The sequence below is a fragment of the Sebastes fasciatus genome, chromosome 8 (genome assembly GCF_043250625.1).
Source record: "Sebastes fasciatus isolate fSebFas1 chromosome 8, fSebFas1.pri, whole genome shotgun sequence".
In the NCBI taxonomy this organism is placed as follows: domain Eukaryota; kingdom Metazoa; phylum Chordata; class Actinopteri; order Perciformes; family Sebastidae; genus Sebastes; species Sebastes fasciatus.
Genome location: NC_133802.1, coordinates 8866514 through 8889310, shown reverse-complemented (window position 1 = coordinate 8889310; position 22797 = coordinate 8866514). Strand labels below are relative to the sequence as shown.

General features: G+C 44.8%; 1 protein-coding gene across 4 annotated transcripts in view; it reads right to left on the bottom strand.

Moving 5' to 3' along the window:
* flna (filamin A, alpha (actin binding protein 280)) overlaps positions 1 to 22797 on the bottom strand; it is a 56849-nt gene that overhangs the window by 14694 nt on the left and 19358 nt on the right. For all 4 annotated transcript variants that reach the window (XM_074643143.1, XM_074643146.1, XM_074643145.1 and 1 more), the window contains exons 3-30: positions 18846 to 19100; positions 16186 to 16283; positions 14245 to 14392; positions 13087 to 13205; positions 12458 to 12535; positions 12051 to 12213; positions 10648 to 10848; positions 8597 to 8734; positions 8283 to 8409; positions 8051 to 8187; positions 7739 to 7935; positions 7115 to 7228; positions 6826 to 6969; positions 6622 to 6745; positions 5595 to 5755; positions 5383 to 5473; positions 4906 to 5075; positions 4618 to 4735; positions 3844 to 3956; positions 3464 to 3613; positions 3014 to 3332; positions 2640 to 2813; positions 2391 to 2553; positions 2123 to 2283; positions 937 to 1104; positions 700 to 823; positions 435 to 591; positions 152 to 341 (exon numbers count right to left, since the gene is read on the bottom strand). In XM_074643143.1, the coding sequence (XP_074499244.1) occupies positions 152 to 341; positions 435 to 591; positions 700 to 823; positions 937 to 1104; positions 2123 to 2283; positions 2391 to 2553; positions 2640 to 2813; positions 3014 to 3332; positions 3464 to 3613; positions 3844 to 3956; positions 4618 to 4735; positions 4906 to 5075; positions 5383 to 5473; positions 5595 to 5755; positions 6622 to 6745; positions 6826 to 6969; positions 7115 to 7228; positions 7739 to 7935; positions 8051 to 8187; positions 8283 to 8409; positions 8597 to 8734; positions 10648 to 10848; positions 12051 to 12213; positions 12458 to 12535; positions 13087 to 13205; positions 14245 to 14392; positions 16186 to 16283; positions 18846 to 19100 (4302 nt within the window). The remainder of the gene's footprint in view (positions 1 to 151; positions 342 to 434; positions 592 to 699; positions 824 to 936; positions 1105 to 2122; positions 2284 to 2390; positions 2554 to 2639; positions 2814 to 3013; positions 3333 to 3463; positions 3614 to 3843; positions 3957 to 4617; positions 4736 to 4905; positions 5076 to 5382; positions 5474 to 5594; positions 5756 to 6621; positions 6746 to 6825; positions 6970 to 7114; positions 7229 to 7738; positions 7936 to 8050; positions 8188 to 8282; positions 8410 to 8596; positions 8735 to 10647; positions 10849 to 12050; positions 12214 to 12457; positions 12536 to 13086; positions 13206 to 14244; positions 14393 to 16185; positions 16284 to 18845; positions 19101 to 22797) is intronic.

The window sequence follows — 22797 nt, the reverse complement described above, 5'->3', positions numbered from 1 at the left end:
ACATGCAGGAGAGAAATACAACAGATTTAAAGTCAGACTACAAAAATCAGACAGTTGCTACATCTCCAAGGTTAAAACAAAATGTATGAGCTCATTTGTCAAACATATGAAAACAAATGTATGAGCAGTGGTCTAACCGTCCTGTACACACCTGTGACCGTGCACTTGCTGGCATCTCCAGTGGGCAGGGCCCTGATACGGTAGGGTGAGTATGGGATCTCATCCCCTCCGTACTTAATGAGGATGGTGTATCTGCCGGTCATGTCCGGCACATAGGACACCAGATAGGTCCCGTCATGGTTGTCACGGATATTGGCCTTCTTAGGTTTCCCCTCTGGGTCCTGCAGGGGGGTGAAAGTGACCAAAAGTTAAAAAAAAGTTACCAAAATAATTCATTTTTATCTTCATCATGTGCATCACATGCAAGCACTCACAGTGATCTGCACCGCCAGCAATCCCTCGCCTGCATCTTTGGCATCGATGGTGAACTCGACGGGCAGAGAGGCGGGCACCCCGGTGGTGTTGAGGCCGGGTCCGCTGGCACGCACCTTACTGGCATCGTGGGTGGGGAGCACCTTCACCTTGTAGGGGCTAACAGAGGGAGAGAGGAGAGGCTGCATGAGCACAAACACAAACTAAAGATACTCCGGTGTTAGAAAACGTTGACTGTATGCATGTGTTCAAGTGTTTGTGTGTTACCTGCGTGGGATCTCCTCGTCATTATATAATACATTAATGGAATAGGGTCCCTCTCTGGTGGGAACATAGTTGACTGTGTGGGTCTGATCACCGTTATCCACCACTTCCACAGGCTCCACCACACCTAAACACAAACAAGTGATTAAATTCTTACTAAGGATTCCTTTTGTGTGCGACTATCACAAAATACAAGCTTTAGTCGTGAATAGAGATACACAGAAACATTAGAACACTTACCTTTGGGTCCTTGTACACGGACCTGCATTGGAGCTACTCCGGCTTTGGAGGCGTCCACTGTGAATGCCTGAGGAATGTTGGCTCTGACATTGTTACCCAGCCCTGGGCCCTGGCACTTCACCTTGGTGCTGTCCACTGTGTCACTGACTGGCACAGAGAACGGACTACCTGCAAAGACAAAACCTCAGAAAAGTTAGCAACTAGAATTACTCCCTCGCGGTTGTACGCCTCCGACAAACAGCCAAGTTGCAGTTTACATCCTTGTCTGTCCAAAATGTCATCACTTCATCATTTTATCCTGTTAGACATTTGTGTCAAATTGTCATAAGTAACATATGAATTCTTTGAGTTATGGCCAAAAATGTGTTTTGTGAGGTCACAGTGACCTTTGACCACCATTCTAATCAGTTCATCATTGAGTCTAAGTCAGGGGTCGTTAACCATTACTATCAAAAGAGCCATTTTAGGCAAGAAACAAAAATCTGTCTGGAGCCGCAAAACATTTGAGCATTGAGATGAAGGTAACAGCTTATAGTCTAAGTATATAGTATATACTGTAAGTCTAATGCAGTGAGGGCCAAAGTGCAAATGTACTACGGAGTATTAAGGCCACATTGAGGGGAAAAAAATTTGAGATTTCCAGAATAAAGTCATAACTTAACGAGAAAAAAAAGTCGTAATATAATGAGAATAAAGTCATAACTTTACGAGTTCCCGAGAACGGTACGGACGGATGGACAACCTGACAGTCCTCTGTCTCACAGTTCCACTTACAGTAGCAGCACCAACAACATCATCCCTCTTTCTCTTCGCCATGTTTACGGTAGAAGAGCGCTCTGTGCTCCTATTGGTCAATGTCACGGAACTTGTCATGGAATTTGTCATACTAGATGAGAGGAGGCAAAACATTCTGACACGCTCGTCTTACCACGAGGCGTCCCAGATTGTTGTCGTCCACTATGACACCCTACACAGGAACTCCCATTTTCGTTCTCGACGTCCTACGTCTTTCGGGTCGGGCCGTTATCGAGCTGATATCACGTATTCTGAACCCGGCATTAGAGACCCTCTAACAGAAGTGTATTCACAGTATTCTTGTTCCCTCAAAAAAAGGAACCAATCCTTTCATTTGGATGCTAAACCAACTCACTCATATTTAGTTCTTCCAGCTGGAACAGTTCCATACCTTTGATGGGCTGTCCGCCATAGGTGACGTTGAGGTTGTATGTGCCGGCCTCGTATGGGATGTACTCCACACTGCAGCTGCCATCCTTGTTATCAGTGCAGGACATTTTGGCCTCTGATGGACCCTCCATTGCCAGACCAAGACCACCAGTACCTGCTCCTCTGCAGAGGGAAGACAATGGACATTAAAGATACAAGCAGGAAACACCTCAGTGACATTTGCGTTTTCCACATTGAACTTTTCCAAGTGACCATTTCCTCTCACTCACCGGGTTTCCACGGTGAACTTGTTGGGCTTGTTGGTGATGCCACCTTTCAGGCCGGGACCGTGCACACGAACACGAGCGGGATCACAGCCTTCAGTGACGGCAACACGGAATGGACTCTTAGGGACCGGAGAGCCTTCGTAGCAAACCTCCACATTATGTGGGCCTGAGGCATACACACAAGGTCAGTATCGGAGAATCCAATAATAAGAAACCTACAAATTCTGCACACATTGGTCTGCTTGAACTCACCCTCCTCATAGGGAGTGTACTCTACGTTGTAGGTTCCATCACCGCGGTCGGCGATCAGGGCGTCGGTACGGCTGCCAGACGGGTTGCTGATGAGGGCTTTGATGTGGTCACCTCCGGTCTGTGTGAGAGCACGAGCATCCACGGTGAAGTCGGTGGTCGCCTCACGGAAAACACCTAAAAACAAAATAATATTTACAGCATACATGCAGGATAAGCAAAAAAAACGAAAACAAACAAACACAAGAAAGCATTATCTTTGTCTCAGAACATTGAACAATAAATACATAATATACAGCGACCAAAACACAAAATAACAAATGTGTGAACATAAAACCACATGGAGTATTTCAATCCTCTGCAGAAGGTAATTGTACCTTTGCCCTCCACTCCTGGTCCGAACACACGGACTCCGCTGGCGTCGACCGCAGGCTCCACGCTGAGCCGAGTGGGGAAGTTGGGCACATCCTGGCCACCGTAGCGGATGGTGAGAGTGTACGAGCCGGGGTATAGTGGGATGTAGGTGATGGTGTAGGTCCCGTCTCCGTTGTCCTGGATGTGAACCTCAGCCTCGGTGCCGCTGTCCGAGATGATCTCGATGGTCAGCTCAGCCGGGCCAGCGTTGGTACAGTCCACGATGAACTCCCCCTTCTCACCGACCTTGGCACGCTCCAAGCCTGGGCCAGAGCAGCGTACCTGACAAGAGATTCATGATTAATGACTACGAGTGTGTCAGCAACAAAATTACTTTTTACATGCTATACGCATTATTCATATCTTATTCTATGGATGTGCAACACTGCCGTCCGTCAGTAACTGTGGCTAACCTTGGAAGGATCTGAGACAGGGTAAGCTGTGGGTTTGAAGGGTGATCCAGGGATCGGCATTCCATCATAGGTCAGTTCAACCTGGTACGGCCCCGCCTCGCGGGGGATGAACTTCACCTGACTGGTCTCTGGACTCAGCCCCGGCTCAACCTGGAGCAACAAATAAGAACAGGATTTTACTAATAATATAACCACATATTACCAGCATCATATGTTAGAGATGCTGCTCAAAATGTAAGACATTTATAACTTAAATACATTAAAAAAAATATATATATATGAGGCAATTCTGAGAGGACCACATATGGTTTTCAATAATAAGCTTCTAGAGATTTTTTTTTTTTTTTTAGAAGAAAATAAATGCAAATCATATACCACACCTTGCTGGCCACTGGCTTCCCTGATGGTGCGGTCACCTTGGCAGCGACCTTCCCCTGACCACCGGCACCCTTTGACTTGACTGTCGCTTCCTGGTCTTTGCCTACAGTCATCTCTACAATGACACACAGAGCAAAGAGATCACTGTTAACAGACTGACACCCCGAGCTGGTTGGAAAAAGACTAATCCAGATATTCCATGATATGTTTTTTTTTAATATGGGCAACCACGAAAAAGAAAAGTAATTACGAAAATACATGATTAAAATACTAAAGTTTAACAATTAAAAAACAATAAAAAAGTATGAGGTACTGGGTCAAACTTTTCACTTAGTGAGTAAACATTCTGAAATATAATGTCATGAATGAAATATCAATAAAATCACGAAGTATAAAGTCAAAATTATGAAATAGTGAGTGAAAAATGTTGACAAAATCATGATACACCATCTCAAAATAATGATCTCATAATTTGGAGTATTATACAATTTTTATCTCAATAGGTTTTAATTTTAACTTACAAACTCATAATTTTGTCTTAATATCTCATAATTATTATCTATCATGCACAATTTTTCTTTCTTTTCCTGGCAGAAATGGACTTTCATGCAAAAAAGAGAAACGCTTTAGGTCAAGAGAAACAGATCATTTTCATACAGGATGAAAAACACGACTGAGCTACAGAAAGGTCATTCAGCTCTGGTTATTGGCGTTAAACATGAGGATGGAAATCAAAAGCAGCAGAGGTACAAGAGCAACGGTAGGAAAGTACGCACTGTCTCCCAGGCCTGTGATGTTGATCTTGCTGAGGTCCAGTGTGGGTGCCACGGCAACATTGAAGGGGCTCTTGGGAATGTGATCTCCACCGTAGGTCACAGCAACTCCCAGTGGACCCTGGGGCAGGAGGGGGGAAGCGGGACATAGATGTGATCACACACTAACTATTACGTAGGACAGGGCAGACAGAATCATACTGCCTTGACTTATAACAACTTGAAAGAGACTGAAGTGCCTACGTATCAACATGTGCATTTGCGTATGTTTGAGTGCTTCTCCCATCTTACCTGCTGCACAGGTGTGTATTTCACAGTGTGTGTGTTGTCATGGTTGTTGATGATTTCAAAGTCCTTGACGGCCTCTCCTTTGATCGGGGCACTGAAGTTACAGTCCAGGTTTGCCTTTCCTGCTGCTTTAGTGTTCACAGTGAAATGAGTGGGCTTGTTTAACTCAACACCTGAAAGAGACAGAGGAGTCATCCCAGTTAGTGAGTCAGGACTAAAATTACATTTCCATTTCTCAAACTCCAGCAGTTTATAAAAGCTTTTACATTTACCAATGCCTGTTAAGAATTCTGGAAAATTCTCTGTCTCACATGAAAAAATTGTTTAGGCTTGATTGCAATAAACAGAAAATCTAGGTAGTTGGTATGAGCGGTGATCACCAACATAGCTTAACAGAAAAAAAGGTAAGATATTTCAATATGGAGGTAAATAAAAAATGGAAACATTAGTGACGACTAGTTAGTGAATAGGTGATCTCACCACTGCGGCTGAGTCCTGCTCCCTCTGCCTTGACTTTGCTGGCATCATGAGAAGGATCCACTTTGATCCGGATGGGCGTCATTGGAATAGCCTAAGTAACAAACAGAAGCAACACTGTGTTCAAACACACATTTTAACATACAGAATTACACTCGATCCTCGATCCAACACGTGCACATTCTGCTCTCATTCACTAATGAATTCTAACTCACCTGGTCAGCAAACAGGACCATGATGGTGTAGCTGCCTGCTCCGGGAGGAGTGTATTTGACAGTGAATGTGTCGTTGTCGTTCCTAATGATGTCAAAGTCGATGTCGGCCTCCGCGGGTCCCACCACTCCGGGGGCACACTTGATTCCTATACTGATGTCACCTGAGAGCAGGAGATAAAAAAGTCATCATAACGTACTAGTGATTTCAACTGGTGATCCACAGACGTTCAATGCAGCCATCTCGCCGTGCTAATACTCCTCTCTGGGTACAACCCCACTATCAAAAAATCCAAACTGTGTTATTACCAAACAAATCGCCTATTTACACATCCACAGAGCAACAATTACATTCATGTGGAGTCATGTTTCTGTCCACCTGATGAATAAAAGCCCAACATTCACTATACTTTTAGCTCTGTTTTGTTCTCCACCAACTCCTGAAGGAGATATCTGTCCCTTTAGCTGCTAAATGCTCCACTTTCTGCACTAGCTAGTTGTTAACTCTATCTATCTGTCATTTTGTGCTGAGCAGGGAGTGTACAGTGGGTTTATCAGAGCTTTTTCTTTTTTTGTTGCTGAAAACAGCTGCCTGGAACAATGACAGCTGAATTTGCAGTCCGGAAAACCGACACAATGGGCTGAAGGACTCTAAAACGCTCAGTAAAGCTGAAAAGAACTGCAGAGTCGGGATAAGGTTATCTGTGGTTTGTATTGTAACTGAGAGTGACCACTTTCACATTATACACAGTCATTTGATCCATTGTTGATAAATGATTTAAAATGCGAGGGTGCAGGTCGTATCCACGCAGACCCGCCGTTTTCTTACTTTGTCGTTTCGGCTCGCTGCGGTTTGTTTTTGGTGACATCACGTTACTCAGTCTAAAACAATAAAAGCGGTATCTTCCTCCGCATAGACTCAAATGGAGCAAATATATGGATTCTGGCATACATATGTGAATCGATTTTTTTCCCCCACCCCTAGTGATTTATTGTGTGAAAGGATGCAACAGTTTTTTTGTGACTTTACCTTGACCAGCCTCTGCGCAGTCAACAGTGAAGTATGTTGGCTCGAAGGCCTTGAGGCCGGTCTTGGCCACCCCAGGTCCTGACACCTTCACCTTGTTTGGATGACAGCCTGCTCCGATATTCATCTGCGATCAAAAACACAACAGCTTCAGAGACTTTTCTGAGATAAAATCCCTCTCCCTACATGTGTTGTCTGTGATCTCACCCTGAACGGGCTGTCGGGGATGTTGACTCCTCCCCAGGAGACCATGGCGGTGTGTTTCACGGGTTTACGTGGGGTGTAACTACAGGCGTATGTGCCGTTGCCATTATCCTTGACCTGTACGTCCACAGGAGTTCCTTCACCATCCTGCGCACAAACCAAAAGAGTTAAATAAGACAAGTGGAATAGATCTATCAAAGGTGTTTATAACATGAAGACAGAGGTGTTTGAGGGACTGAGACAGGATCAGGTGATCCTACACATGCATGTGCTGAAACACACATAGCCTTACCTGAGCCACAATCTTCAGAGGAGCTTTTCCTCCTTGCTTGGCATCGACTGTGAACTCAGTGGGCTTTCCAACAGCCAAACCACTGCTTTGAAGGCCTGGACCATGCGCCTTAACCTGGAATAAACACATTCATGGAGACTTAGGAATATAGTTCTACATTTGAAGGGCTGGAACAAAAATAATTTCAACATTAAAAAGAAATAACTGATCGGTCGCTCCACTATGCAGCCGCATAACATGGTAGTGTGCGTGTATGGAAGACTAAAGCTGCCATTATAATAGATAAATATATAAATGACTCAATAAATCAACAATAAAAAATCATATATATATATATATATATATATATATAAATAAATAAATAAATAAATAATTACATATGAAAATGAATGTCATTTGTCAAATAAATAAATAAATTTTCTTTCTTTATTTTTTTATTTCTGCGCATATTTATTTATTTTCCAATTAACCTTCACATTTATTTGATAATTGAGGCTTTTATTTCTACATTTCTTTCTTTATTATTTTATTTATTTATCAACTCATTTATACATTTCTATATTTCTTATTATGGCAGCTTTAGTCCTCCATACACAACGTATCCGGGGTGTGTATATACTGTACCTTGTCTGGGTAGAAGTCTTTGGCTGGTGGGTTGACAATCTCCGCCATGAACGGAGAGTGTTGGATGTCTTCGTTGTTGCAGAGCACATGCACAGCATACTCCCCAGACTCTGTGGGCCAGTAGCGCACGTCACAGGATCCATCGCCCTTGTCGTCACATTCAATCTTGGCCTGAGATGGACCTTCCACAGAGAAACCTGAACAGGGAAAACAAACAAACACAGCAAGCTTAGAAGAGCTGTCAAGGTGTGAGGTAAAACTTTGGATACTTTCCTTTTACTATTATCTCTGCTGTCCCTTTAGCTTACTTACCCAGTGTACCGACGTTGTCTCCGACAGCCTCCACCACAAAGTCAGCAGATTTGCCAACGATGCCATTCTCCAGCCCTGGACCCCAGGCCCTCACCTTCTGCGGGCCGGCCTCGGCGCCAATCTTGACCTCAATGGGACTAAAACGGAGCAGAGAGAGCGATCAGTCACAATGACGGGTCAACGTAGTCCCATTGTAGTATTGGTTTCTGTGCGAGTGTGTGTGTGTGTGTACCTGCGGGGGATGTGCTGTCCTCCCCAGGTGATGGTGATGGTATATGTTCCAGGTGTGGTGGGGTAATACTCAAAACCGTACGCACCATCGCCAAGATCTTTCCTTTTACACGGCTCCTCGAGACTCTCTGTGAACACAGTCATGCACATTAGTATCACTTTTTTATAGCATTCTTTCTCTTTAGGAGCCATAGGTTTTACGATCTACTTGCAGCATATCAGTACTCTACTAAAGTGATGTGTTTTCATAGATGGAAGTTGATAAATCCATTTTGCAACAGTAAAAACAAGACCAGTGTTTTCGGTTCAACTCACTGGGCCCCTTGATGGTGACTTTGAGCTCTCCGGTGCCGGCTCCTTTGGTGTAAACCTGAAAGTCGGCAGTCTCCTTCACCCTCAGGCCCTTTGGCTGCAGACCACGACCCTTAGCTCTGCACAGGCTGGGGTTGCAAGCTGTGGAGAGATGCACAAAAATGAAAGTGAGAGAGAGAAACAGACACAGAGACTCTAGCTCTTCTGACTCCAACAGTAAGACTACGTGTGAATTCAGTGATGGGTTTCGGTGGGGAGAAGACGAAAACAATTTCCAATCCGAATGTTGCATCCATCATGTTCAAGAAGGATGAAGGGATGCTGGAAAGCTTTCGGTGCTTTTTAAATTGTCTTTTGCCACCTTCCTCCTACCCTACACAGCCCTCCTAATCCATCTATCTTATCCCACAGAGTGTATTCATAGACAACAGTAAAGGAAATGAGCCTTTATCCTCACACAGGAAGTGGAGTATCCTTCATAGCTCCTGATTAAAAGTGCATAAAATATGAGCTGCTGAGTCACAGTTTGATGCTCTGCAGGAAGCAAAGGAAACCCCACAGGAACGGAGGATACCGAAAGGGGATTAAGATATGTTCCAGGAAGTGGACTACTTGTTGGCACTCTAAGAGGAAGAATACATTTAGATTTCATTATATTAAAACCTATTTTGATGTCAGCAGGTGACTGTGCAGCTCTTGTATAACTGGCAGAGCCACTAGAACAAATGATAATTCACTAAAATTAGAGAAACATCTGTATCCTGTATCCTGATTACCAACATTTAGAACGCATTACCAAATAGAAAGGAGAATTGTTTATGAGCTGGCAACCCAAAATATGTTCTTATTTATGGTCTATGTAAATGATTTATTAACCATTCACTGAGTCATTAGTTACAACTTATAAGGCCTTTATAGGAGGGTGCCTAATATAAGCCTATGTCTTAATTCTGTGCTTAATTTTAAACAATGCTGGTCAATTGTGTCATTGTGTGAACATAACACCACTAGTCTGGCTTTTATGTAGTGTTTTATAATTTTATGGTTTTACTGTATATACTTATTTCATTTATCATCGTCATTATAATGTTTATTTTACTCTATTTTGTTCAATCAACATTTGATTGCTGATCATTATTATCTCTTTTATTATATTTATATTTCATTATGTTAATACAATGTGCCTATTTTGTGTAGTTTCATCATTTTTATCTATTTATTTTTATTGTTATTTTTATTTATTTTTATTTCCTTGTATTTTATTTATCTTTTATAATTTTACATACCCATCTTTTATAGCGGTCTTATTCAATGAACTTTTATATTGGTTGTTTCGGTGTGCATTATAGTCTCTAAATCCATTTTTAACATTCTACATTTTGTCAATCGTCTGTACAGCACTTTGAATTGCATTTGACTTGTTTGAACGGTGCTCTATAAATAAAGATTGATTGATTGATAGTGAGCTGGAAGAAATGAGGCATTCGTTTGCTGCAGCTTCATGGTGGGATTCTTCCATCAAAAGAGAATATGTTTGTGGATTTCTCAGTCGGTATTTCGTCATGGATATGAGATATAATAGCTTTAGAGGCAGATGACACTGACACACATCACACATATAGAAGCAGGCAAATATCCACACGGACACACGGCTTCACGCACTCAATCGCACACGCAAACACACACAGTGGGTACCCAAGAAAGATCCCAGGAAACAGGAAATGACAGCAGAAGGAAGAGGCCGCTCCAGAGAGAGGACAGATACCACCAGGCCTCTATCGAGGAGAAGAAAGGGAAGAGAGGACGCGACATCCAGTAGAGTGGCAGGAAAAGACAAGAAAGCATTAGACACAACTGAAGAAAAAAACAGTTTACAGTACAGAGGTTTACATTAGAGGCTGAGATCTGGGACTCCCATTAATGTAATGTGGTGATTTACAGGGAAAAACATCTTAACATTAAAGCACACAATGTCTCGCTAACATCATGTGCAGAATTACTTCTAGACAAGGTTTCTCAGTGATACTGCAATAGAACCATAGCAAAACTCGTACCCTCTCCCACGACGACCGTGAAGGGGCTCTTGCTGATTTGACCACCGGCGAAGGTGACGTAGATGGTGTGCTGGCCCTCCGCGATGGGTTTGTAGGTGCAGCGGTAGCTACTGTTGCCCTTGTCCTCTATGGTGCAGACCACCGTGCTCTTCTTGCCGGCCGGGTCGATGATCATCACCTCCACCTCGCCAACACCAGCACCTGAGAGAAACAGGAGAGGGAGGAGGGGATACAAGAATAGGAACAAATTAAAGCACAATGTAAAACATACAGTATGTTTGTGTATCTCACTCACTGACGCGAGTCGCAATGCTTTATCGGAATGCAAAGATTTGATTGGTTGAGTAGCGTCACGTGAGAAGATTTACAATACATGCAATTAGTCTGAGTTTCTTGGTAAAATAGAAACGCTCTGTTAAAATGTAATAATTCTCAGTAATTTATCGGTTATACAGTATGTCCGATATACACTGATCAGCCATAACATTATGACCACTGACAGGTGAAGTGAATAACATTGATTATCTCGTTACAATGGCACCTGGCAGTGGGTGGGATATATTAGACAGCAAGTGAACTTTGTGTTGGAAGCAGAAAAAATTGACAAGCGTAAGGATGTGAGCGACTTTGACAAGGGCCAGATTGTGATGGATAGACGACTGGGTCAGAGCATCTCCAGAACTGCAGCTCTTGTGAGATGTTCCGGGTCTGCAGTGGTCAGGACCTACCAAAAGTGGTCCAAGAAAGGAAAACCGGTGAACCGGCGACAGGGTCAGACCCAAGGCACATTGATGCACATGGGGAGTGAAGGCTGGCCCGTGTTATCCGATCCAATAGAAGAGCTACTGGAGCTCAAATTGCTGGTTCCGATAGAAAGGTGTCAGAACACACAATGCATCACAGTTTGTTGCATACGGGGCTGCGTCGCTGCAGACCGGTCAGGGTGCCTGTGCCGACCCGTGGCCACCGCCAAAAGCGCCTACAATGGGCACGTGAGCATCAGAACTGGACCACGGAGCGATGGAAGAAGGTGGCTCGCTCTGATGAATCACATTTTCTTTTACATCATGTGGATGGCGACGAGTTTGAGGTGTTGACTTGGCCTCCAAATTCTCCAGATCTCAATCCAATCGAGCATCTGTGGGATGTGCTGGACAAACAAGTCCGATCCATGGAGGCCCCACATCACAACTTACAGGACTTAAAGGATCTGCTACTGACGGCTTGGTGCCAGATACCACAGCAGACCTTCAGAGGTCTAGTGGAGTCCATGCTTCGACGGCTCAGGGCTGTTTTGGCGGCAAAGGGGGGAACCTGCTCAATATTAGGCAGGTGGTCATAATGTTATGGCTGATCGGTGTATATCGGACACCAAACCTGGCTGACATCGTCCATGCTACTACCTGCTGTGTAGACGTCAAAGTAGGTGGCCTTGTTGGCGATGTTTCCCGAGGGCTCGAGTCCCGGTCCCTGGGCCGTGGCCTTGCTGGAGTCTCCCTGAGACTTGCCGATCTCCACCTCGAAGGGGCTCTTAGAGATGTGCTGCCCTGCAAACAGGACAGTCACCTACGAAGCAGAGAGGAGAAAGTGTGGAGAAGACAATCTGAATGTGTGTTTATAAGTGTTGCAACCTTAAGGCCTCAAGTAAAAGTATCTCAACACTGCACTTAGTAAAGTACTTATGTACCTATGTACCACTAACTTCTAGCACCCATGGCCTACACTGTTAACAGTCCACAAGGCCCCTGAAAGAGTCATATGACAGTCATGTAAGATCAATCTTATGCATTAAAAAGAGCTCTTAGCTTACCTTGTGCATGCCTGTGACTTTAGGGATGTAGTAGACAGAGTAGGTGCGGTTCTTATCATTGTTGGCTGTCACTTTACCCTGAAGGAAATTGTTAAAAAACGTTAACAAACAGTATGCCATGATGAACTCACAAGAACCAAACTATAACGGCACATTCGGGCCATTGTAGGTCAAAAAAAAAAAATCATTACGAAGCTGCCGAAGCTCTGAATTTCCGAAATTAAAGTCACACATTTACAAGACAAAAACTCAGAAAAGAGTGCGACCACATCGCTTCACTTAAACAGGGTTAGATCAACCTCATCTCACCACAGACGCTGCCGCTTGCCGTGGATTATGCTTTCAGGGGATACTGATTTGGATGAGGTGAGAGCTTTTGTGCATCAGGAACTACAACGCAATGGACAGATGGATACAGAGGATATCACCTCCTCACTGTGCGTGCAGCATTCCCTGTTTACCAGCGGCGTCTGTGGTGTGATGAGGTTGATCCAAACATTGACAAAAAAAACAAACTTACTTGACTTTAATCTTAGAAATTCTGAAATATTATCCCCCCTCCCCTTCATAACCTACAATGGCCTTAATATGCCTTCATACCAAACACCCCTAAATCACTAGTGTCTCACCTCCTCTCTGTGTCCCGCAGGGTCCTCCACGTAAACCAGCACCTCTCCCATTCCTGCACTGATGGTCTCAACGGTGAACAGAGCCTTCTTCATCACAACATTACCGACTGGTTCGACACCTTCAGAGAGGACAGTTGGGACAGTATAGTACATTAAGATGTGTGATCCTAGACTGACATACTCAATGCATGCTAGCTAACATCTATGTCACATGTAATGCACTATCCAGAACGATCTACAGCAAATGGATGAGATTAAGGGTGCTTTCACATCAGGGACCCAGGCCCGGATCCGAGTACACTTGTCCCCCAAAGTCCAGTTCGTTTGATTAGTGTGAACGCTCAGAACCGTACTCGGGGCACGGTTCGTCGATCCGTGCCCCGAGTCCACTTGAAAAGGTGGTCTGGAGTACGGTTCATGTGGACCACTATTTAACGCGAGTAACGTTAGCAGTTAGCGAGTAGTTGTGAAAGATCAGGCTTTTTTCAACGCCACCGGTCTCCATCCGAAATCTGTATACATATAAAACTGTTTCATATCTATGTCTGTATCTGCGCGCATCATGCGCCGATCTCATCCTCTGAGCTGCACGGCCGTGGATGATACAGCAGTTTGCTATTTTATTTAGCCAATATAATGGTCCGTCTGCGAAGAACGAGAGACGGCCTTTTTTCCACATCAAACTCTGTGAACTAAGAGTTTATTACAACCAAACCAGAGTTGGTGATTGTTGGAAAGACTAACGACGACAGTATTGGCAAGTTTTATTTTGTTTCTGTCAAGTTTGAATGAAGCGTTTTACGCCACTCCGCCGCTAGAACAGCTGATCTCAACATAAACAAATACACGTGGATGATGACGCAAGTGTACTCGGGTATGGAACAACTTTACTGATGTGAAAGCTGACCGGAGAGGGGTGGGGGTTAATCGTACTCGGGCACGGTACGGATCAATCTTACCTAATGTGAAAACGCCCTACATTCCTTCCAACTGCCTGAGTCCAACCTCTTGGACTCGCTCTCAGTTTTTGGGTCCATGGCTATAATAAACATGTAAATCCTCCCTGTTCTAAACAGATCCAGCTGCTCAGCTCAATGCAACTGTGTGTGTGTGTGTGTGTGTGTGTGTGTGTGTGTGTGTGTGTGTGTGTGTGTGTACCTGGCCCATAGGCGCGAGCCTTCTTGGGGTTGAGTTTGGGTCGCAGAGGTGCACCAGGCTTCAGTTTAGCCTTGGGGAACTGGGACAGGTAGGTCATGACTGAATGTTCGTCCACATTGGGGTCAACGATCTCTTCAGGGGTGATCACCTAAAAGGACAAGCAGGAAAATGTTTTTTCCTTGTTAGCATATTATTCGCTGATGGAAGATAAGCTGTACAGCCTGACGCAGTGCTTGATTAGTTGCCATGGAGACTATGTTACCAACAATACTCAACTGAGCAGTGTTGTGATTTAGTGATCAAAACCACATACCAACCTCTTCCTGGGCTGAGAAAGTACCTGAGACAGACTCACACGCTAACCAGTAGGCACACACTCATACAGACAGTTTGCATTGTCTGATTTTACAACCCACAGAGACAGCAGGGGACGGGACAAAGCCAGTTTCTTAGTAGAAACAGAGCCACAGGCGGAAACGGCAGCGACCACAGAGCCGTCTGTCAGCACGCTATGCTGCGCCGGCTGCCAGCACTGTGCCAATCATGCCAACACAACACCAGAGCGACCCAACCCGAGCAGCAGCACAGTAAAAACTACTTTTCATTTTCAATCTCCCTGTTAAATGTGGAACTTTTCATTCTGGACAAACCAAAAAAGGGATAAAATGTTTGAGTTGAGGTTGTGTTGATTCTCTACATGATGTCTAAGTGAGACATTGATTCAGTATGTTAATCAGATTTTGTTAAAGAATGAGCTGGCCTTTTTCAAAGATTATTTTTGGGGCATTTTTTTTACCTTTATTTGACAGAGGACAGTGTAGAAAAGGGGTAGAGAGAAGGGGCTGAAATCGAACCCAGGATGTTGTGGTAATGTGGCGGGGCGCTGTAATTATTTTAGGCCAGACCAATCCATTAAAATGTGCCTGAATCCTCAGGATCAGCTCGGGACATATCTACTAAAAGCTACAGCGCCCAGAAAGTATCGGGAGAGGGACTAACACATTGTTGGTTTTGGTCTTTTCATGAGATTTGTTAACAATAAAGAATATCACCAGCCTTATCCTTTAATTAATTTTGTGCCTCTGTGTCCTCCGGTGCTCCTAATAGCATTGGCAAGATTTCACAGACCGGAGGAAAACAACCATCAGAGCTGATCTGGAGTCTGCCGTCCAGCTGCCGTCTATGAGAGCCACGAGTCAATCACTCAGGAAGTCCGATGAAAGGGTCAAACTAGGCAGTGCTGACTAAATATGAATCAATATTCTCTTACTGTAATGCCTATTTCTCTCCTCAAATGTTTTCAGAAACATCTTGTAGTGTAATAATAATAGAAATACCAAGCACCGCCCACCAGCCGGAGCACAGCCAATAGGAACGCTCTCTCTCTCTGCAATGACCTGTGATTGGTCAAAGTCTCCCATCACAGGCTGGATTTTTTTAAAGCCTGAAAACAGAGCCTTGAGGAGGTGCAGAAGTCTAGTTTTCTCTCAGAACACTTGAATTATAATATGGTGAACGATTATTATGGACTTTTTGCCCAATGATGCCAAATAATGGTTGCCTACTGAAGCTTTAAGCTTATTTAGATTCTTTTTCTGTAGCAAAACTGACTTTATTGTAGTTTCTGGGATCCCTCGTTGGATCCCAAGTCCATAAAATTATCCACACTCACACAGCCCACAACTTGGTCTGAAAGCTGTGGCTCCAATCTGCACCTGCAGCTACTAACAGAGTCCTAAAGAGTCAGCAGTCAGTCCTGATGGAAGCGCATTATAGGTAGATACAAATACAACGTAATGTCATTAAGTAAGACGCAAATAGACCAAATAGCTACACAATAAAGACTAATAAAGAATGTCAAACTGCAAAATTGCTCCTACGGTTAGTAAGAGAAAGAATATGTTATTTCCTATTGGTCCATTGTAATGGTATTCATTTTACCTGTGGGATGCCCAGCCAGTCGTCGGCTTGCTGCATGGCCTCACGGGCGTTGTCCACTGGTTTGGTTTGATCCCACTGATCCCAGTCAGGACACAGACCTGCAGGAAATAAAGGAGGTGAGTTGGATTCACAGAAAACATATCATGACAATGTAATGGAAATCGGACAGGCTTTTCTATCCAAACATTGTATTTAAAGCTGTTTTTGTAACATTACCACGCAATTAAACACAATATACATTTTGATTATTACTGTTCATATGTTTCATAGTTGAGAGGGAGGTCAGGAAGTGAAGTTCCCTTAGTATAAAATAGTGAAGTAGTATTTCTGTTGGAGTAACGGAGATACTGAGAGCTTCTTGTGTTACAGCCAACACGTTGACTCCAGAGTTGCAGCCTTGACCCCATCCAGCAGATAATGGGGAGAATGTAAAACACGCCTGATCTTCATTTGAAGGCAGCAGTATTTATGTTAAGGGTCATCATACGGTCTCTGTGGCTCTTCAAGATGTCTGCCCTTGAATTCATCCACTGGATGTTATGACGTTCCTTCAGTTATCTCAAACACATATCCTGGCAAAGTGTGTCAGCAGTTGTTTTTTTATTCTACTTGTCCTTAACGGACTCGTTACTTGTTATTTTTGGACACAAGTTGGAAATCTTTAGCTGCAGGGAAATAAAAGCTTTTGTTGAATCCTTATCTGCGGCTCAGGGCTGTTGGTGATCCACAGGTATGCTAAACATCCTGAGCATGTAAACAGAAACCTCCTTTATGCCTCACTTTCACCTCCTTCACCTACGCCCCCCCACTTTCCTCATTTAACAGGACCATAATGGGAAGGTTAAGCGCTGCCCCTTCTCTCCACTCATCACCCCTGCCCTCAGTTTTTCTACTCTCGCACAGATGAGAATTGCGCACTAATGCTTCCCCTGACCTGACCTCAGATCTGCAGCTGTCCATCACTGTTGTATGCAGACAGTTATGATGCTAAGAGGCAAAGTAAAACTGAGGTATTCAAATATTATCACTTCAAAAAGCTGCGGGCCAGTGTTTCAGGTGACCCTGACTGAGCTCTGATCCTCCACACATATAGGCTCTGTTCAGACCTGGCATTAACACGCGTCCTGAGTGATCCGAACACAAGCGGACAGCTTTAAGTGCGTTTGTTCACACCTGGCATTAGAATGCGTCTCCACATGCGTCTTGAGTGACCACTTGTGATCCGATCTATAAACACATGGCTAATACAGCAGACATTGCGACGTAATTAGGAATGTCACGATACCAGAAATCTAGAAGTCGATACCAATACCGGTGAATTGCCACGATTCTCGATACCCAATTCGATACTACGGTCCAAAAACCAAAACAACAACAATAAATCCCATGTAATTCAACACGCACTCCTTTATTAAAAACGTTTGAACATTACAAAAAACAGAGGCATGTAGCCTCTATGTAATAAATACAAATAATTGACCCATTTCATTCATTTTGGCGTATCAGCGGCATGTTATCAATCGATAGTCAGACAACGGACGCTACATACTGACCGTGAATGCATCTGGTCCGTCAGCTCAGAGTAGTAGGAGCAGGAGGCGGAGGATTTGTTGTCGAAGAAAAAAGCAAACGCACCTATTTGGCAATATTTCACGTTTAATCCCAATGCTTTAAGGGAACCATAACGTTAATGAGGTAATCGCCGCGAGGTGGATGGAGCCATCACAGTCGGTGTGCACGGAGCAGCGGCGCCAGGTAGATCCCAGCAGCGATGCCCCGCAGCAAAAGCGCTACCAAAGAGGCCAGACACACCGTCACCCGACAGTAAAGATCAGAGTCAGCACTCTGCACATATTGACCGTCATCTTTCTTGTAAAACGTCCGGTGTAATCGGTAACACCGGTGTTGTCACAAGTTTATTAACCATTACAGGCATCGTATGGTACCTTCGGTACTGCAGAAAAAGCGTACCGTCACGTTTTTAGGATTTTGGCATCGACTTGGTACCGCATCGGTTCTCGTGACATCCCTAGATGTAATATTAAATGAATGTCAGCAGTAATATCACATATTTGCGAATGCGGGTACATCTTATTAAGAGAGGCGGGCGGGCGTCAGCTCCGTGCAGAGCAGCGGAACAAAAACACAGACACATCTCTGACAATATGATAAAAATGCACTTTGCGTGCATAGTCTGATAGTCTGTAGATATGTAGCTTATAGATACAATATATTTTAATAAAAAACAGTTGTACCGACAGGATACAGTAGAGCACAGAAGCCGTTTCCATGCAGCGAGGCACGCGAGCAACTGTCCATTCACCTGAGGAGCGCAGTGAGATCCTGTGGATCCCAGCGTGATGTCAGTAGAGTAGGCGGTACTTACTGTAGCCCAGGACACATTCGCGTACACACTGCTGAAAGAATGTGGCCATATGCGGCCCAGACCACCTCTGAATGTGGTCTGACAGATCCGATCTCACACACCTGTACTTAGAGCTGTCCACTTGCGATCCAATCACTGAGGACGCATGTTAATACCAGGTCTGAACAGGGCCATAAAGGTTTCTAGCACTTCGTACTCGGCTGGTGTTCTTTTCAGACACACGCTCTAGTCCTTCACCTCACAATCACAAACACACACACACACTTTCCCTCACCTGGAGCACAGCTGTCGACCAGGGCACCCAGGGCCCGGCCGGTCTGCCAGTCTCTGTGGAAGTTGGTGATGGGAAGCTCGGGCAGCTTGTTCTGGATCCATCCCAGCAGCCTCTGCTTGGGCGTCTTCTGCTGCTTGCCGTCATCTCCCTCCTCGTCCTCATCCCACATGGGCATGGAGATGGAGTAGTGCAGAATCAAGGTCCATATCAGACCCAGGATCAGCTTCAGGTTCCCATCCACGATGGCTTTAGAGTCTGGAGTCCAGAAGAAGAGAGAGGGGAGAGGGGGCAGATTTGATGTCATGTTACCATCATGCTTAAAACAGTGATACAAACTTGAAAAGCTGGCATCCAAATCACAGCAGTTATTTAGAAGTGTTTCAGTACAATTAAAAGAAAGGAGGCTGACGCATCGACGGCTGAAGGTTATTTGAACATTTCCACAGATGATTTTAAGATGCAGCCCTTCTTCAAAATAGAAGAAACTTGCACGAGAAACAGTTGACTATAGAGTTTGATCTTTGCTCTAGGATTTAGCGACATCTAGCAGTGAGGTTGCAGATGGAAACCTCTCCCGTGTGCCAAGTGTAGTGAGCTAGCAGAGCAGAAGACAGTTAGATTAGCTCTGAGAATATCAGTGAATGTTCAGTGGAAGTTGCAGTTTGTGCAGAAATAATTGTGGTTTCCTGTGTCTTGTTTCCCGGCGGCTGAGTGGAGTGACGGGTGTCAACTCCGGAGCGAGTAACGTCATTGACTCCGGCCCAAGCAGGAAAAGTTAACACAGTGGTTGGTTTGTCCGTTCTGGGCTACTGTAGAAACATGGCGGTCAGCTCCGTGAAGAGAGGATCCACTCCCTATGGAGATATAAAGGGCTCATTCTAAGGCAACGACAACTTGACGATTCTTATCGATCCTTAAAACCTCAGTGTTTCAGAAGTGAGGATCTGTAACGATCTGTGCTTCAAATTCCAAATTTCCCTCAGGAACGCCTCTGTTATCTGCTATCTAATGTATGTCCACGGCTTCGAGGAGGAGTGGAATGCATGCCTAGAAATCATGGACCATGTCTGGAGAGAGAAAGAGAGAGTGAGTTTAGGTTCACTTCCCACATGGCACTGTATGTCCTTTTGTACAGATTTTAATGAGGCTTCAGGCCGCATCACAGCCCTGATAATAAAGCTTTAAATGACATTCATCTGAATACTGATTCAGCTAAAACATCAGTTCAGGAGCAGCCTTTGATACTGTGTTGTGCGTGAAAAGGTTTTTGGATGATTCATTACAGATTTAAACTCCTCCATGATTGTGACAGAATGACACAACCAGCACATCTTGTAACAGGTTTGGTCGTTCTTCTAACATTCGAGGTATTTGTCTGTGTTCAGACAGAGCACACACACTCCGCTCCGCTGCAAGCGAAGGAGAAAGTGATGCAACCAGAAGCTAGCCCGGGCATGAGGAAGAGAAACACACACACACACACACACAGCACCCAACATAAACTCTACTACATCGTGCACACACATGTTGCACAAGAAGCAGTAGATAGGGAGGCTTGATTGCTCAGGTCCATCCTTGAGGAAAGGGTGGAGCAAATGCAATGTGTGGTGCTGATGGCTATCGGGGGTGTAGGCTGGGGCCTGCCTTGGGCTTTCCGAGAGGTTAAAGTTTTAGGTCTGTTAATAAGGACATGTGTACTACTGAGAGCAGCTGTGTCCAGGCAGGTTCTCTGTGATTTCAGCACTCTGATAGGGGCTCCAGAGAGCATGAAACCAGAGAGGAGAACAAACATCTGTGGACAGGAGCTGCTCACACCGCTGTCAACTTCATTTTTGTTTTTGTTTGTTGTTGTCTAGACTGGAATAATTGTTGATAGCAGCTCAACTTCAACAACAATAAGGTCCTGAATGATTTGATTTTGCAGAAGTAAGAGTGCTGGGGCTGCGGTTGGGGGCTGGGGCTACTGAAAAGGCTGAATACTTCAGGCCTGCAGGAGGAGGGCCTGAAAGAGTTTGAGGACAGGGTCGAGATGAATGGGGGTCTAAACCAAAAAGGAGGGTGGGGGGTTGGAATTTCATGCATGATGAAGATGAGAACAGCAAGCCGGTCAGGAAAACGAAGGCTGTTGAGACATGAATATAAAGAGACACACAGAGAGAAAGACACATGCATGCTTTACATCGGATGACTTTAAATTAGAGGATTTCGTTGCCTACATGCAGGACTGCAGCTCAGACAACCTGTTCGCCTGAATTTTGAATTTCGTGTTCCGACAGAGAGATGTTGCTCGTGAGCTGCCAGCCCTGCGATACATGACATGTCAGCTGCTACCCCGGTGGAAAAAAATACACCCCTCACCATGGGAACTTTGAGTGAGCCGGATCGTTCTAGCAACCGAGTGCCAACTCAATCCGCTCAGGAATGATAGGAAAGAAGAAGAAGAAGAAGAGGCGACAGGAAAGAGTGATTGTAAAGGAGAGACAGAAAGAGAGAGAACAAAAGATAGAAGTGTTGCCTAAAGACAGATAAAAAGTCAAGTCGAGTCAGTTTTATTTATAGAGTCCCATATCACTAATTTGCCTCAAGGGGCTTTATAGAATTGGAAGGTGTGTACCACAGGTTGGCACTTGCAGCAGGTATGTAGATCAGCTGAAGGAGGGGTGTGTCACATAGCGGCCTGTCAGACACCACAGCACAAACACACTAAAGCAGGAACATCACCAGAACGAAAGCAGAAAAGGCCACAGAGCGTGTTCAACTAATGATCATTTTAAATGTTGATTTTTCTGAATAATAATTTGTCTACAAAAAGTAAAAAATAGTGGAAAAAACTTTAATTTTCATGGCCGAAGCAATGCCCTGCCTCCGCCCATATAGCCTGCAACATTCTGTAACTAAAGCAAGTGATGAGCACTGTTACGCAGGAGGCGTCAGTTACAGGGCAAGCCTGTCGTCCTCACGGGTATCGTTAGGACATAAATTCACTCACACTTTCTCATAATGCGTGTGTGTGTGTATGTGTGTTGCTTTTTTATCCATGCCTCTCACACACACAAAGCCACTAAACATGCAAGGAATCTGCCAGCATTCCCCGGCAGACCACAGCGCACCAAGCCTGATGGAGCCCATATACGGACACAGACTGCCGCAGATCAGACTCCCCCCCTCTGCTGACTCATACCATACCCCACCCCCCCCTGTGTTGAGTGAGTGTGTGTGTGAGAGAGATAGAGGCAGAGTCAACAGAGGCTACCGTATGGAAGAGTGTGCGTGTTTGTGGTTGATGCTCCATCATGCCCCAAAAACTCCCATGACTCATCTATTTGGCTCGTTGCTGCAGCCCCCTCCCCCCCTCCCCCATCGCCACCCCCCACGGTGGCATCACTATGACATCATCGCAACCCCTGACCCGCAGCCTGACCCGATCCCAGCATCTCGAGGAGGGAGAGGGAAGGGAGGGGGTGAGCGCAGAGAAGAAGAGCGACAGCAGGAGGAAAAGGTTCTGCACAATATTCAGGTTGCACCGCAACATCTGGTTCAAATTAATCCTGAGATGTTGTAAAGGTGAAGGACAAAACAGCACCGCAGAGGCCTGGACTACGGAGCGAGTTCAACATACCCGGGGTATCTTCTCGTTATCTGGCTTCACTAACCCCAACAAACGAGATCTCGCTAAACGGTCCTACGACGCTGGTTATCAACTCGGTGAATCAACCCAGGGTTTCTCAGTCTGGTTATGAGCGCGTTCACATGTTTGCAGCATCTGACCAATCACAGACATGGACAAGTCTACTGATTTGCAGACAGACAGGCAGAGCGGCACATTTTACAAAGGAAGAGCAAACTATATTAGACAAATACGAAGAAGTTAAACACTTAATCCAGGCTAAAAGTAACACAGCTGAAGCTGCCAAACGCAGGAAGAACAGCTGGCAACACTCCTGATGTGTGA